The 18,275-nt window shown below is 37.5% G+C and overlaps 1 protein-coding gene across 3 annotated transcripts in view; it reads right to left on the bottom strand.

The window, feature by feature from the left end:
- Nucleotides 1-18,275, bottom strand: part of Nbas (NBAS subunit of NRZ tethering complex) — a 298,757-nt gene that overhangs the window by 33,605 nt on the left and 246,877 nt on the right. For all 3 annotated transcript variants that reach the window (XM_078029643.1, XM_078029644.1, XM_078029645.1), the window contains 4 exons: nt 14,225-14,443; nt 10,172-10,374; nt 7,704-7,793; nt 1,546-1,741 (listed from right to left, as the gene is read on the bottom strand). In XM_078029643.1, the coding sequence (XP_077885769.1) occupies nt 1,546-1,741; nt 7,704-7,793; nt 10,172-10,374; nt 14,225-14,443 (708 nt within the window). The remainder of the gene's footprint in view (nt 1-1,545; nt 1,742-7,703; nt 7,794-10,171; nt 10,375-14,224; nt 14,444-18,275) is intronic.

Genomic DNA, 18,275 nt, shown 5'->3' with positions numbered 1-18,275 from the left:
GGTGAAGAGCCCAGATATGTAGGGAAGGTCATAGTGCTTCAGAGAGCATTATTCAGATATCTGTGACTTTTTCATTTTAATCCATTTCAGCAATTTGGAAAGACTAGAAAATCTGATAAAGTCCTCTTTTTCAAATCTCAATTTCTCTGAGAAGTAAATATTATTTACCTAGTTATTTCACAAAAGTTGATAATAATTAAGATATTTGGATATGAGTCCAAAGATGTTCTTAATATTTGATTCATTAGAAACAATTTAGGCCAGTGGAATAGTTTAGTGGTACAGCATATGCTTAGTATATATAAGAGCCTGAATTCAATCACCAGTACCGAAACAACCAACCAACCAACCAACCAACCAACCAACCAACCAACCAACCAACCCAACCAACCAACCCAGGAAAGAAAGTCATTGTTCTTTAGATGTAGTAATAAGGACATAAGTATAAACTATGCTTTAGAATTAAGAAGTAAACTGAGTTGGAGCCAGACTTCCAGAGACCTCTTTTGCAGATGAGGTTACCTGGGAAGTCTTGATTTCTAACTTTCACTGACCTGGTAGTCTACTCTGCATGCCAAAATACGTGTGATGGAGTTGCTGACTTCTAGATCTTATGTCCTTAGGATGCATCAATTTAGAATTCAAACTTCTTCAGTCACCATACTTCTTTGACTTAGGAATTAGCATTACCATTTACTCAAAGAACAAGACATTACGCTCTGTGATGTACGTGCACAGAATACTTTCAGGGATTCAAAAATCTAAGTACATCCTCTGAGTTTTCAGAATTTTCATGAAAAATGTAGTCGGAGATAAAACTTCTTAAAATAGCTATAAAATAATTAAAGCTCAACTATGTAGAATTCAAAGTTTAATTAATATGTGATGGTCAGGGAAGGTTTTCCTAGTTTCTCCATATCATGCTTCAGGGTTGTGAGTCTTTCACTCTGGAACTTTCCCCGACCATCTGTGTGCGTTCCATTTATGTCCAGCAAGGTACAAAAGAGTAGAACATAAAAGAAATGAATTAGCTCAATTACATCCTATATTTCCATATAGCTCTGCATTTCTTCTGGTACAGTGTCAATTAGTCAATAGTAAGAATAGTCCTGCCAGGTGCAGTGGTGACCGCCTGTAATCCCAGTGGCTCAGAGTCTGAGGTAGGAGAATCGAGAGTTCAAAGCCAGCCTCGGTAACAACAAGGAGCTGAGCAACTCCATAAGACTGTCTCTAAATAAAACACAAAATAGGGCTGGGATGTGGCTAAGTGGTTGAGTGCCCCCGAGTTCATTCCCTGGTACCCATCCCCCTACCCCCAAAAAAGAACGGTCTTATCTCTTCTGAAGAAAAAAATGGTAAGAATGTGTTGCACGTTCAAATCTATATAAAAATAAAAATACACTTTATTGCACATACTCAATTACTAAGCTGTTGGAATGCTTACCAATCATTAGCAAGCTGATTATTCCCTTGAGAGAAGTTTAAGGTAACCAAGATTGACTTCTGGTAACTGTCAACAAGGAAAGCAGTCAGATGCTCCTTTACCTGTCTCTGGGGCCATGCAGCTTTGAGAATGGCCTCTGTTCTGAAGAGCATAAGGAGCTTGCCATCCTCCTCCGTCAGGTGGAATGACTGCCCCAGGATCTGCAGCACATGGACGCGGGGCCGCACAGGCTGGGTATCATCAGCACAGAAAGGCCGCAACCACTCCAGCAGGTCCTCAGCTGACACTAGCTCCTCCCTGCAGGGCACAAATGGGGGGTGAAAAGAACCTCTTAGGTGGTTCTGCTTTCTTCCCTTCCAGTAATCAAATGTGGTCACTGGCCTCAAGACTTGTTATTTTTTTTTCTTAAGAGGAAAAATATAGGATTTTAAATGGCTTACAGCAAACCATATTAGTCATTTAAAAGCTATGTAAAACTAATGTCATTTTAAAATGAGTTGTATTAACTAAAAAATAGCCATTAACCAATAAGTCCTTAGCTAGTTTATTTCTTATTTAGAATTTAAAGTATAAGAAAGCTTATTTCTATTAATCATACCTATGGTTCTAGGTACCATTCTAGCAATTTTACATATTCTATTACTAGTTGGCAATAACTATGCAAAGCAGGGATCATAAATTACATTTTAAAGATGAGAAAACAGGCTTCAGGGAAATGATATAATCAGCCCACAAACATCTGTAGGAGATACTGCAGTGTGACCTCAAAGCCCATGATCTTTGTACCACTTTTCAATGAGATTAGAATTTCAGCATGTGGTTAGCATATCAATTTTTACACTACCCTAAAAATATGAACATTTGGCTTTTATAGGACTGTAGAGTCTAAAAAAATTTAGAGAAGGGGATATATTATACAACTTTCTATCCAGCAGAATTGCTTCTTTTGTATCCCAAATGGACCCTCTCAGGGAAACAACTTATTTGACCATGATGTCAATGAATTACTATCAATGACTGTTAAGAGGTTATCCATATAGAACACTCCCTCTCACAAGGCCCTGGGGATCCATGTTACAATAATATATTATACAGTTTTTGTTGTAACTAGATCTATACGAAGATCTCAGCGATAAATCATCTAAACTGAGTCTCAGACTAACCTATCTTCAACCCCATAAAGACAAGGCTTTTTAAAAACTTTTGAGAATAAAATATAATGTCACTGAGCATTCCTCTTAGTAGTTTCTCCATAATATAGTTGCCAAATGCTACTTTATGGCAATTTAAATTAAAAAAACAGAATTCATCATTTGTATTAGGATTAAAAGAAATTACAAAACATTGCAGACAAGTGGCTTAAATAGTTCTAAATTTACGAATTCATTTCTTAGTTTTACCAATGAATAACCTTTACAATATCAGAAACAGGAAAAACTGGTATGTGAAAAATGTAGAATGCACCAATAATTTCTGGATACCTGCTATTTATAAGGTAACCAAACAGTATGATACAATGAAAAGACCACTTTTTAAAAAAATCTGATGGACCTAACTGTAACCCATCCTTTCTGAACAACTCTAGACAAAGAATCATAAAAGTTATCATTTCCATCTGGCCTCTCAGCAAACAAGTCTGAGAGCTCTGATCTGCATGACAGCGGGAGAGGGAGGGAGGGGAGAGAGGCGGATGCAAGTAAACATGAGATAAGAGTGAGGGAGTCAAAAGTTCATATTCTAGGCCCCTTGCCTCTGTTAATGGATGGATCCACACACTGCATACTCTCCTCTCTATGCATGGAGCTGAGTGGGTATGACACTTCCCAGGTGAATGTCTATTATTAAATAACCATAAAAAAATCAAGGGCAACCAGCAAGGGATAAGAGGGATCTACAAATACACAAATGTACATTAATAGCATTATGGTTATATAAGAAGTGTGACTTTAAAAAGTCCCAATTAAGTTGAATTAAAATAATGAATTGGGGCTGGGAATGTGGCTCAAGTGGTAGCGCGCTCGCCTGGCATGCGCACGGCCCGAGTTCGATCCTCAGCACCACATACAAACAAAGATGTTGTGTCCGCCAAATACTAAAAAAATAAATATTTTTTTTAAAAAAAGAATGAATTTGAAATTGATGTAATTTCACATCATGTATAACCGCAAAAATGTGATCCTAATTGGAAGAAGCTATACTTACTCAATGTATGTATAATATTTCAAAATATACTGTCATGTAAGGAATACTTAAAAAAAAGTTAACGCAAAAAGTTTCAAACATTCTTTCCTGTAACATATCCACAGATTCACGAGTCAGGTAGGCTCAAAAAATAATAACAACTGTGGTATGGACACAATTAGAATCTTAAATCCTAACTCTTGGTAAATACTAATATCTTTGTGTCTACTTTCCAATATACACCAATCCAAACTATTTTCCCTGGCTTCACTTGCTAAGCAGCAGCATGCTACATCTTGCTGTGCCAGGTAGCCACAGCTGCTAGGAGCATCAACAGGGCCTACAGGGATCCAGGAAGTGCAGTGGTGCAGTAGTTCCACCATCCAGGTCAGTGGCCATGGCTTTCAGGAGGGCTCTGTACCTCACAATGTACACTGTGGGTACTTGAAGAACATGATTCTCAATTTGCTCAAATGGGCTCTCCCCTTTTTCTTTTCTGTATTTTAAAAATAATGTGAAATTCCTAGGTAGTAGCAAAGAGTTTAATCAAGTCTGAATTATCTGACCCTGTTCAAAATACATGAGGCTTTAAGATAGTCCATCTGTTTTTGTAGTTAAGTAGCAATGTTAGCAAACAAAAGCACCAAAAATATTAAAAAGTTCTGAAGAAAATCTCTTTTCTTGGAATTTTGCACAGATGGATTCCTTTATTAATTATCTTATCATCTGAGTAGATTTAACCCCATACTTTCTTTGAGAATCACTAATATGCAGTTCATACTTGTAGGTTACTAAAATTAAAAAAAAAAACTTTAAAGGTTTGAAGGCAGGAAGTAGGAAAAAAAAATAAAGTGAAAGTAAAGAGAAGCAGGGCAAAGGGATGAGACAGGTGAGGGAAGTACTACCCTAAGATCTTCTATGGAAAGTTCAGTTCATGAATTAGGTGTCACTTGGGAAAGTTTAAGGCCCCCTATAGACTTCTCAGTCCAAATCTATGTTAATAAGACACTGCAGGCAAGCTGTGTGCAGAGTGAGGTGCAAGAAGCAGCCCCTTATTCTCCACTGCTGGCTCTTTCATGTCTGGGAGAAATGTCAAGGTGAGAGTCATAGACTGTCCTTACTGTGTCATCATGGAAACCTCCCTAAGATTCACATTTTTGTTTTTTCCTTTTCTTTTCCAGTGGTACGAGGAGGGATTGAATTCAGTTCAAGTACCAGGCATGCTAGGTGAGCACTCTACTACTGAGCTGCACCCCTAGCCCTTTCTCTTTTCAAACAGGTTCTCACTAAGTTGCAGAGGCTGGCCTCAAACTTGCGATCTTCATGCCCTAGCTTCCCAAGTAGCTGGGATTCCAGGCATGCACCATCACATCCAGCTTGAGCTCCATTTCTTCTTAATCTGTGAAATGGAGATAATACTTTCTGTGTGGTAGGATTGTTTTGAAGATTGAATTACTGAATAGCACCTTTCTAAGGTGTTAGTACAGAGAAATAAGTGTTCATTAAGGATTTTTTGTTTTTTAAAATTTAGGACAGTGGTAGTTTATTAATTTCTAAGTTTGAGATATATTATTTTAGAATATGATTATGTTAAGCTATTGAATTTGAATAAGCTTTATTAAGCAAACTAATAAACTAATTCTCAAACTAAAAATTTAGATTATATTCTCAGAACATGGATGTTATAAGCATACAAAAATAATGGGAGAAGTATGCAAATTCATAAAGTTACTTCAATATGCATGAGGCTCTGAATAATTACCTTATCACATCTTTAACTACAGATATTATAGAAAGTGGGAGGAGGGGCATTCCAAATTCCTGGAATACTTAACCTTCATGTGTAGTGGTGTGAACCCTGTTAAACTGGAAGGGAAAGACAAATGGTACAAGTAGTCATTTGTACACTCCACTCGTGGCTAGTCTGAGTGATTTTATGTAATTTAAAAAGTAGCACAAATAAAAGAAGGGAGAAAGTGTTTTCTGAGTGAGGTAGAAGCTGCAGCTATAAAGCAAATGACATATAAACCAATATAAAAAGTCAAGAACCAATGCTGACAGATGGCATCAACTATCTAAAATTTAGTCACAAAACCAAAAACTTGGTAGTAGTCCTACACACACACACACACACACACACACACACACACACACACACACACACACACTCTCTCTCTCTCTCTCACTCTAATTCTTACTCTCCTCCACAGCTTCCTGCCAGGAATATTGTAGGATGGTGTGTGAATAACCTGTCTTGTGTGATGGCCGAGTATGTGCAACTTCTTTACTATTGAAACAGATTGAGGAAGGTAGTAGATGTCAAGGCCGGGACTGAAGGAGAGCTGGCATGTTTAGAGGCAGGGAAAGGGGCACACCAGCCTGGCATAGCCTCCTAGAGACTAGGCTGCCGGGATCAGAAAATAATCAGTGATATGAAAGTGCTGGATTAAAGAGACTGGAGTCCCCATGTCACCCAACTACCTGGAACACAGAGACCAACTTCTCTATTCGATTCCAACTTCTTCTCTTCTCTAATATTGGTGGGAAGGGAAATAAAAGCAAGTAGAATCAGGTTTAGCACTGTAGAATCAAAATATACTTGCCAGGAATAAAAGTCACAACTTTATCTTCTTTTTCCTTTCCAAAGGCAAAAAAAAAAAAAAAAAAAAAAAAATCACTGAAGTTTTCTAATGACGACTTTGCTATTCTGTTTCTGGAATAAAAAGATCTTGTTCTGCTCTCTTGTTCTCCATTCCATAATGTCTTCCTCTTTAGAATTTAATAGGGAGTCTGTATTCAAAAGACCCAATGGCATTCTCTGGTTTGGAAATTCCGGATGCAAAACACTGTCTTTTAATCTTCTTGGCTGTCCCCAGTGGGACTCAATGGGAAGGCCCACTGCAGCACCTCTTGGATCTCTCTTCTTGGGAGGCCAGGATCTAGGGTCAGCCTTACCTGAGAGAAGCTGTGCTACTGTCAAGTGTGAGCTGGGACTAGGATGGCAGCAGCTAGATGCTGGGTGAGTGTGTCCTGGGCAATATCTCAGCCTGCTCTGCTACCTGCTGCACCTGCTGTCCTGCAGGTAGCTTCCTCAGCCTGGAATGCCATCATCCACAGCCCGTCCCTTTCTAACAAACTTTCCCGCCCCCCCCCCAGAAAATAGTTCCATGGTCACCCACTGTGTATCTGTCCTGACTTGCCCAGGTGGAATAAGCCTCTCCCCCTTGATCCTGCTTTCTGTACAGCACCTACCATTCTACCACATGGTTCTTACAGCTGAGAAAGCTCATCTCCCCTGCGAGTTCCTTGGGGTTAGAGGTTAGTTCTTATCCACATATGTAATTCCTCGTGACTTAAAACACAGCATAACAACACACACAGAATAATTTTTCTCTTTACAGTAAAGAAACTTCATTATTAAAAGAAATGGGAGAGGCCCTATGGGGTTGATACATAGGACATTAGCCATATGACAGACTGTTGTAAATTCTGAGGAAGTCCATAGCTATTCATTGGTAGTTGCTATTATTCCTATCAACACTATTGTAGTTGAATGAAAAATGCTTTCTAAAAATGGCATTAGAGATAAACACTTTTCTAAATTCTAAAGCTGTAAACTGAGTCTCCAAACAAAGCAGACTTGAGTTGTATAAAGACTTTTTCTAAACACACACACACACACACACACACACACACACACACACACACACACACACTCTTATTCTCTCTCTCAAACTTCTATACTTCACCAATAGAGTTAACCTGTTGTGGATGAGCATCCTTCTCTTTTAAGAAGCTCAGAGCAGTTTCCTCTCCAGGCCTCCATGTGAAGGAGGCAAGAAGAGACACTTCTCTCCAGGGTAAGCAGGTTCTACAAGCACAGATGTAGCCAGCAGAGATAGGATCCTGGCTCTCCAGATGCAGAGTCCTCCTTAGTATTGCAGAAGCAGTTCTGCTCCTTTTAAAACACCTACAGTTGTTGCTTAGTCTTAGAAGCTTTAGAAATATGGACACTAAAAGTAATTCTCAGACTCAGGAAAGCCATTCAGCAGAGATACCCAAACTATCCAAGTCTTACCCCTTGTCTACACTGGTGTGGATTGCTGCAACAACACCTTCCAGGACCTGGAGGGGGTCTCTTGGCCCACCAAGGTCAGCACTGGTACCACTGTGAAAATAGAGAACAGAGTCAAAAGAGGGTCACTCAAGCCTCAGAAATACATATGGTATTTACATACTTAGATGAACCCAGCAGGAGTCCTGCACAGTGCACTGTCCACCCATGGCCATTTGTGCTGCATGTGTACTAAATCCAATATCAGGTGCTAAATGTATGAAAATGGGACATTTCCTGCTCTTAAGGAGCATGTTCTCTACTGTCAAGAGAACATAATCTATTTGCATTCTGTCACTGGACAAACACTCAACATGAAATATGCAAGCCATTTAAAGTGTTAAATATGTAATAATAATTCTAAGTATTCCAGTTGAACATTCTTAAAAAAAAATCAACAACAACCAATATACACTTGTTGTTTATTAGGTACTGGGCATCACTAAGTGCTTTACACATATTCTGCTGTTTAATGATCCTCACTGCCCATTCTCCAGATATGCCTGTGTGGAACTCCACAGTTCTGAAAATGCAACAGAGGAAAAGGAAGTTTAGCCTGAGTTTCTGGGACAACTGAAGTTTATGACTTATATCAGCTGCTGGATTCTGTTACTTTCCTGCTTTTGTCACTGTGCACCTACCAAATTTTACTTTCTGAAAGGTAAATATTATGGAAGTTATCAAGTTTCCTTTCCTTTGAAAAAGAGGCAGCTGAACTCAAGCTCTCCTTCCTCCACTTCTGAAAGACTTAATTCACATTCATTGAAAGTCTTCTGTGAGCCAAGTATATATTGATCAGATCAGAACCAAACCTTGAATGGTAGAACTGGGTATAGGGACGGAAAAGGAAGTATAATTTATGTAAAGTGTTTATAACTGTAAAGCTACTAGATATCATAATTTTAATTACTAATGAAAATGTGCAACTTTAAAGAAAAAGCTATTCATCAAAACACTGATTCTCAAAATGTTTATTTTTGTAAATTTCATTTAAGGCTTGATTTAAAAAAATAATAAAAGGGTAACTATAACCCAAAAGGTACAAAAGTAGCAAACAAACTTGAGTTGTATAAACATTTTTTTGAGAGAGTGATTCTTATAACCAATGACAAAAAAAAAAAAACTCATGACAAAAAAAACCAATGACAAAAACAAAAACAAAAAAAAACAGTACAAAGCTTCATTAACTGGTAATTTCTGAAAAAAAAAAAAAAAAACCTTGTCTGCCCCTATGTATGAAATTCCCAGATACGTTAGAGCACTAAGGTGAAAACTGTTTGAGGCTGGGATAATTAAACTGATAAAGGCTCATTTGATTTCAGTTCAGCTGCAGAAAACTGACATGCATTTAATCAAAAAGTTCCTCAAGAGCAATACAGAATTACAAAGAATGCTCAAAAAGAGAATAAATTAAACACAACTAAATCTTTTAGCCTAATTGCATTATTCACAGAAAGCACTTGATGCCTCATTATTTTCTTAGCTTCACTTTTCCCTCTTTTTTAATTCTCTTGGATACAAGCCTCCCAAGGCACCAGCATATTGACATGAAGCAAGAATTTCTGAATTGTCAAGTTTATGCCATTAACTGTAGGTAAATAATGTCCTTAACAGATATCTAGTTTCTTCAGGGTATGATTAACTTTGCTTTACATGTTCAAGGTTTTTTTTTTCCCCTTCAGTAGTGGAGACTTCATGAATGGTGGGCAAGTGCTCTACCACTGAGCTATACACCACCTGCTTGATGTAGTTCAAAAGAACCTTCTGGAAACTATTTTCCCATTGCTACAAAGAAGGGGTTTCAGAAAAGGCAAAATCTGGGGCTGTGATTGTGGCTCAGCAGTAGAGCGCTTGCCCAGCACGAGTGGGACCCGGGTTAGATTCTCAGCACCACATAAAAATAGAGGCATTGTGTTGTGTCCATCTACAAACAAAAAAAGATTTTCTTTCTCTCTCTCAAAAAAAAAAAAAAAAAAAAAAAAGGTAAAATGTGAAAATACTTGCTGAAGCCACAGGGCAGTCTGGCTCTTAGCTACATGCTCAGATGGCATTTTGGACTTTCTCCTACTTCAAAAATAACTTAAAACTTGGGTGTGGTGGTGCATGCCTGCAATCCAGCTACTTGGCAACATGAGACCCCCATCTCTAAACAAACAAACAAAAAATAATCTGAGGAGGGAAAGAAGGTCCACTAGAAGTTAGTAACACATCATACAAATGATACAACAATTCATAGTTCTCTATTCAAGATTTTTAAGAAATAAGACTTTGAGCACTCTAAAACTAATTTCTCACTTTGGAAAAATACTTGAAAATTTAAAGCTTCTACATACATGAGGACAGTTTAGCTTCATAACAACCATGAGGTAAACACTCATTATTGGTAAAATAGTACCTTAGTTTTTCTTTAGTATTTTCTCTTTAAAGCTTACCCCAAGACAGAAATTATTTTCCTTATTGCACATTGTACTACATCCTTGGGTGAGATGTCTAGAGGACCAACTGCCACCCTAAGCAGCTGCTGAATCATTCTTAGAGGCTGACCATCCAAACACATAGTCACAGCTTGGTCATGAAGTTTCCCTTTTTCTGATCGGGATAGGTCATAGAGGTCACTGTATTTCTGCAGTATTTCCTGGAAAGACATAGAAATCAACACCTAAATATCAGATGGAAATTAAATGCATCTACAAGCATGTAGTAAGTCCTAATTAGAAGATTCTAAACCCAGATAAATTACAACCATTACAGCACACCAAAGGCCATGAATTGGTTATCAAAAGCTTAGGATCAAGGTCACCCAGGCTTGATTGCGAATTAAGCTTTAACATTTATTAAATAGTGGGTCTTTATGATCTGAAATTTCAGCATCTGTGAAATAAGGTTGAAGACTAGAGGGCATCGTGAATGTCAACTGACAGAATGATGATATAAAGTCAGTCCTTTAGCACAACGTCAGCATAAAGCAAGACTCGGGAGCTGTGTTGTCTATTATGATGATGATGATAATGATGACAACAGCCAATTACTAGTTATAATTTGTTGAACATCAACTTTGTATATTTACTCAGTAGATTTGAACTATTATTTGGTTGCACATATGGTATCTAACATAATACTTAAAATAATCCTGTAAGTAGTTTTAGTTAGCCCCGTGTCATCAAAAAGAAAAATGAAGACCAAAGATTTTAAGTAATATGCCCAAAGTCACATGGCTAGCAATTAATAAAGATTGGTTTTGAATCTAGAAGGCTACGATTCCACCCTTCTTGCCATACTGCCTGCCTCCCTTTATAATATTTGTAAGAACTAATGTTACAACAAATAATTTAAGAACTAGGATACAAACTACTGCTTTGCAGAATTTTAAATATGATTACTGAGTGACAATAACACTTTTAAGGTTCTTTAGTTTCCCTGATGATCCAAAATATACTTTATTTTTCAAAACAACCATGTAACGATCTGGGAATGTTAGTTGGATTTTTTGATATTGAAGAATTATGGTTAATATTTTGATCATTTATAGTGATATGTTCAGTTGGATGTTCTAGAGATAGATATGAAAGCACTTTCAAGTAAAATGAAAAGATGACTCCCACAGGAGTGAGCAGAGGGAAGGTAGGATATGTGTGATCACGTTTTGGTAATTCTTGAAGCTGACAGTCAGGCACATGAGGTTTCATTTTACTATTCTCCCATTGTTTGAAATTAAAAAAAAAAAGTCCCCATCAGTTAGGCAAAACAATCACTAATATAAGAGGAGAGGGAACTGAAGCTCCATGGGATGAGAGCCTTTCATGTTATTAGACTGAACCAGCCTTCATGAGGATACAAAATGTTCTTCATTGATCATATAACTAAGCAGGTAAAAATCAAACTCGGAATTTAAAGGGGATAAATGTTCAGAGCTGAAGGTTATTCCCAATTTTTGTTATAAAAAGGGTCTTAATAAAATTAAATAATGTCCAGTTCAGTAACCATGAGTATCCTCTTATGATTTTCACATGGTTTGGCTGAATGACATTTATAAGGAGTGACATGGTACCTTTCAACCATAACCAGAAGAAATGAGCAGATATTTTTGCTAATAACTCCCCTTGAATCCATGCAGATGATTCTAGCCATTGAAGGACAACACTTGTCCCAAGAAGAGTATTAATGCTAACCATCTAGATTTTAACACAGTACATCCAGTTTAAAAGGTAAACAATGTTATTAGACTGCACCAGCCTTCATGAGGATACATGGGGCTAGGTGTGTTTCTCAGTGGTAGAGTGCTTTCCTAAAACGTGTGAGGCACTGCGTTTGATTCTCAACACCATATGAAAAATTTCTCAACACCACATGAAAAATTAAATGAAGATATCATGTCCATCTACAACTAAAAATATTTTTTTAAAAAAGTAAACAAGTGACTGGGCACGGTGGCACATGCCTGCACACCTGTAATCCCAGTGGCTTGGGAGGCTGAGGCAGGAGGATCTCAAGTTCAAAGCCAGCCTCAGCAACTTAACAAGGCACTAAGCAACTCAGTGAGACACTGTTTCTGAATAGAATACAAAAAAGAGCTAGGAATGAAGATCAGTGGTTAAGCACCCCCGAGTTCAATCCCTGGTATGGCTCCCCCCACCAAAAAAAAAGATGAACAGGTACTTAGAAATTTATGCTAATAAGTACAAATCACTTTCATGAAATCAAGATTCAAAGTTCACCCTAGTTCATATGATTATGAATTGTGGTAACATAAATATCAGCAGGATAAAATCAAACTTAGTAAAGCCAGTTTGATCCCTAAAAAGACTTCTATATTATTCATATCATTATTTAATATATTCATTGTACAGGTTAATAGGCACTGAAAAATACAAAATGAAATAAAACTGCTATCAAACTTTGCAAACTTTCTTCCCATTATCTTTTTAATGAGGGGTTTGCATTTACATGGCTCATACAAATTTTGAAGGCTCCCATTTGTTTATTATCTGAATTCCTTTCCAGTAACTGACCTTTCTAGTCATGAATATTTTTTTCTACAAGTCAAGGAAATAAGTCAATAAATGGAATTTGGGAAAAACGAAAGAGGAGGTCAGTGGCCTTGCTAGGTTCCTTTGCCACAAAACTGAAGGGTGGTTGGAATGTTATTCATATATCTAAACAATGTTTTCATTTATTGATTTGTCAACTCTCCAGTTACAAAAATTGATATCTAAACTCCCCTGAGAGAATTCAGAACAAAATCTCTGAGGCCTCAGAGGGCTTCTGGCATCCCTGCAACAGCGCTAACACCCAGGTCCTCAAACCCCAGCAAGGGCAGGGGCTCCTGAGCTCCAGGTGGTATTTAAAGACAGTCTCAACAACAAATGAAGAGGAACAATTTTTACCAGCCATAAAATTCATATCAGTAATACAGTTATACTGGAAACATGTAACATTAATACAGGATAAGGAGGATGCATGTTTAAAAAAAAACTGTTGAAGGAGGTATCAGAGGCTATTTCTGACATTTTTTCTGAAAATTATGAGGAATACCCCCATTATTATTCAGTTGGAGAGCAACACCCAGCAGCTGGAAGAACTTGAGAAGCACCATCTTTAGCACTTATGAAATATGGGGACCATCCTCTGCCAAGGCACAGGTCCAGGGCTCGCTCAACGCCTGCTATCCAAACCCCTCCCACCTTCCCGTTCTCTTCTTTCCCTGATAATACAGGTATTATCTGTATTAAGTGGCCCAAATTCCTTCCAAAAGAAAAGTGAACTGACAATCTTAAGTGATACTGAAAAGGTTAAAGGATAAAGGCTTAAGAACCATTTTAAAGTGTATCTGCAAGTCTGAAAACCCAATTAAAACCACTGCTAGAGTTGGGCTTTTTTGTATTTATCTATATTTTTTGAGCAGGGCTACCAGGGATTGAACCCAGAGGCACTTTACCACTGAGCTTCATCCACCTTCCTTTTTATTTTTTGAGATAGTCTTGCTAAGTTGCTGAGGTTCACCTCAAACTTGTGATCCTCCTGCCTCAGCCTCCCAAGTTGCTGGAATTACAGGCATGAACCACTCTGACTGCCTTGGAATTGGAATCTTAAGTGTTCCACAAAGGTCCACGTGTTAAAGACTCCATCCCTCAGGTGGTGCTGGTGGAACCTTTAACAGGTGTGGCCCAGTGAGTGTTCCTTGGGGCATGAGAACAGGCCTTTGGAGGGAATAGTGGAACTCTCTTCTCTCTCTTTTGCTTCCCGAACACAAGGTGAATGCAGCCATCATGTGCAGCCATGGGTCCAGAGCAATGGGACCAACTGATCACAGATGAAAACCTTGAAAAGTGTGAAAATAAACCATTTCTCTTTATTAGCTGATGATCTCAGGCACTTGTTATAGTAATGGAAGTTGACTGACACAACTACTAACATAGCTTTTAAAAGAAAGAAAAGGACATCCTGATATAACTGCTGTGAGAATACAGAAGTTTCCATTTCCTTACCTGTTCACTATTCTTCAGAGAAACAATGAAGCTATTGTGGAGAGTTTCCAGGTGGGCAAGCGATTTCTCCAGATGATTCAAAGCATCCACGTAGGTAACCTTAGAATCACTAGCTTCTTCAACGTTTTCTTCTGCATTTCTTTTCCTTGGCTTCTCAATAAAATGTTTGACTATTTTAATGGCCTTCCTAGTCATCTCTTCACGTGCTTCCACAGATAGCTTTAAAAAAAAAAAAAAAAAAAAAAAAAAAAAAAGGCCTTAAACCACAGTGAGACAAACCATCCTGATTATTATATATGGCATATTCAATAAGGCATTAGTAAGGTAGTGAAAATCAAAGTAAAATTTTATATTTACAATTTAGCCAATGAATAGGATTTTCACTAGTTTTTCTTTTGTAGAAAAACATTTGTACTATTAAATTAGAACTATAAGTTTCAAAATGATAATAATCAATTAGGCAATGCTGAGATAGAGAAATCAATATTCATACTATCAGTTACAGAGCAAAAAATGAGTCATTTCTACAAACCAAATTTCTGGTTCTAGTCATTTATTATGAGGAAATAATTCAAAAGAAATATAAGCATGAAGATTTTTAACTAGAACAAGTCTAAAAAGAAAACTTCAAAAGCAATCTAATTGACAAGAGAAATGATGACTAGTTTATGACAAATTACTGGTTAGCATATTATGCAGTCATTAAAACTGAAATTAGAAAAAGGATAGCTATTTTGAAAAATGGTTATCATAAAATGTTAAATTTTAGAGATCAGGATATTAAAAACTCTATACCAAGCGTACATTAAAATATAAATGGTATCTGTACAGGATATATTTTTTGAATACAAAATATATGCACACATAATATATTCTTTTGCCTATAAATATACATATACATGTACATGTGTATACATGTGTGCATATATATGTTTATATATATACACACATATGTATATTAATAAATACCAAAAAAAAAAAACAGTGACAATGAAGGTACTGGAATTATGAACAATTTTTTTCTTCTCCACTTTCCAAGTATTCTGTAACAATTCATTTATTCACTGACATGTGTCAGGCTGTGTTTGGTGATGCAGGGGTTGTATTTTTCTAATAATATTAAAAATATTAAGCTTATCCTCATGAATATAAAATAAAGTCTAAACTTTACCCATTTTGATGGGGAAACTAGATACCTCTGAGCAATTCTTGGTGCCCTCTGAAGCCCTGATTTGTGTTATTTTGAATTGTGAATTCTGGCTTTCTGTCAACTACTCAAGCCCATTTTTAGTATATCCTTAAAAGGATGTGTTTGAGTTTATTAAAAAAAAAAAAAGATAAAATTCCTAAGACAAAAATCTCAATTTTCCCTATTATTTCTCTGCCCCCGCCCCTGAGTTGCTAAGATTTCAGGTGTGCACCAGTGCCCCCAGCTTCCCTATTATTTCTTAATATCAGTCACTGTACATCTCTGGTTATTCTGAAAAGTAGGAATAGTCTTAAATAGAAGTCAGTGGCCACACTAGGAGGTATACCTCCACTAACCCTCCATTTCTTATCTGCTACTTCCAAGTCACTCTACACAGAATCATTAGCTTCAAATAGGGAAAGCTGACATTTTCTTAATCCCACATAAATATTGATAAAAAATATCTTTAGGAAAGTACTACTTCCATTAAATTGTAACTTTTTATTCCCCTGCTCTGCAAAGGCAGCTTCATGACAAGTTCTATAGCCTCCTCCCTTCTCAGACTTCTGCCTCTAAGCACCTATGTATGGCATAAAAATAATCAGAAGTCACCAATGCTGGAAAGAATAAATTACATTCTTCTCCCTTTACCTCAACAAACAGTGAACTCCTCCCTGTAGTTTAGAAGTACAAGATAATAGAAAGTATGTTTAGCTCAAGGGACTCCCTTTCTTCCACCATGTGCATGGAGAGACTAAGATCAGGAGAGTTATGTGAAAAGAGTAAAAACTAGAACCCAGAGCATATGGTTACCCAGAGGATGCTACCTATCACTGTTCCTCACAGTTGCCTCTTCGTCACCTGTTCATCCAGGCAGGCTCTGCCAGAGTATGTTGCTTAAATGCTAAATAAGAATCAATATTGTACAGTGAATCTTTCTATTATATTTGTTTGTCCCAAGAAATAAAATTTAGACAATGATTTTTTTTAATATATCAGTTTGCAAATACTCTTCCTGCCCTATTATGCACTGTGGAAGAGAATAAATTGGTAAGACAGTAGGGAAAGGCAGGTGATTCACAGGAACAGAAAGTGAGGTTCCAGAAGAAACAATGGGTCCCTAAGCCCTTAGGTCCAGATGCAATCTTTGCTGTCCAAGGCTTAACTCGCCATTGCCAACCAACCCTGGAATGAATGCACGGCAAGCAGGAAGCACACTAAACTCAAAGCCTGTGCCTAGCACTGACTCCCAGGGTGACTGCAGGCACTTTGAGCCTTAGTTGCCTTCATTTACAAAATATGAAAAAAAATGTCATCTACTGTCTGATGTCATTTCTCAAAAATGAGATAATACATAAAACGATCACTATCAAACCTTCCTCATAGCAAGTACTCAATAAATGGAAGGTGAATTTTAATTTGACCAACTGATAAAATATACAGGCCAACTTCTTCTTGCTGGTTTTTCATCTAATAAATTGTCATGTAATTCTCTTTCAGAAGAACCTTTTTTATCATCTCCTCAAATTTCTCAGCATAGAAGACAAGGATCTTCACAAACCAGCTCCAAGCCAACCCTCTGGCCTTATAATTTTAAGCCACAACCTAGGCCTCTACCAGGCTTATCATTCCCAGTTGTCATTACACATCTGTCGTCTCAATAAAATGCTGGCTTCCCTCGTTTTAGCATGGACAATCCCTAGTCATGTTTCAATACTTTGCAAACAAAGGGTCAACTCCGACTCATGAGCCTCTACAGCAAATCCATTGGCAAGTCGTCTGCTCTATGTGCATGACCCACTCTGTCCCCTGTACCTGGGGCCTGGCTCCTTAGCACTGCTGAGTCTGGAGCTCACATTAACACTGCTGTCATGAAGCTTGATGTGGATCATGAGAGGAAAAGTGACTGTTTTCAGGAGTTAAAACTGACCTCATTATCACGGAGGCATAAGAAAATGCATTTTTCCTATTTTAAGTGATCCTTCCAGATAACTCAATAACCTGATGCTTGATATAAATAAATACAGCCTAACTTTGGTGAGATAGCCAGGAACTCCAAGCAGCAGAATGCTAATATGAAAAAGATGGAAGGGCTCTTCTTTCACTAGGCATCTGACTTCATTCAAGTTTTTCACCACTTCATAAAAACAGGTCCACTGCTAAAAGACTCCAGAGTGTGGTTAAGAATTATAATTTTAACACTGAATTTATGTCTAGCTGATTTATTTAAAATTTTCCATGATGAGTGGAGAAGAAAAAAGAAATGATTAAAGAAATGTTTCAGAGTAAGAAACAGCAATTTCTTTTTTATACCTGGTGGCCATGCAGTACCTTTATTCTTAACATTCTTTTTGAAAATCATAGCATTAACATGTCATATACATTATTACTATAATGTAGTAAATGAAGATGTTTTAAGCTATTTTCTGCAGTAATAATTGTTATTAATGTAGATTTTGTGAAATTAAGATAAGTGGCTAAATTATTCCATCCCCCAATAAAGAGGTATTATTGAGCTTCTATTTCCCAGGCCCCACAGAAAATAGAGAAAATCATGAGCCACGATCACCAAGAAACTACAAATATTTGGGGCCAAGACAATGGAGGTGGAATAGCTAGGGTCAACTATGACATTAGCAAATCTTTTTGGGGTCTAGCTTCAAAATATACCTACACTCTGGGCTGGGGATACAGCTCAGTTGCAGTTCTTGCCTCACATGCAGAAGGCCCTGGGTTTGATCTCCAGCACTACACACACACACACACACACACACACACACACACACACACCCCTAAACTCTAAGATTTTCAGCACTTCCCCTCTCAGCACTGTTCTCAGACACCATCACCTTTCACAGAGTG

Source organism: Ictidomys tridecemlineatus, chromosome 12 (assembly GCF_052094955.1).
Source record: "Ictidomys tridecemlineatus isolate mIctTri1 chromosome 12, mIctTri1.hap1, whole genome shotgun sequence".
Classification (NCBI taxonomy): Eukaryota; Metazoa; Chordata; class Mammalia; order Rodentia; family Sciuridae; genus Ictidomys; species Ictidomys tridecemlineatus.
Note: the sequence above shows the minus strand (reverse complement) of the source record. Positions and strands in the feature narration are given on the sequence as shown.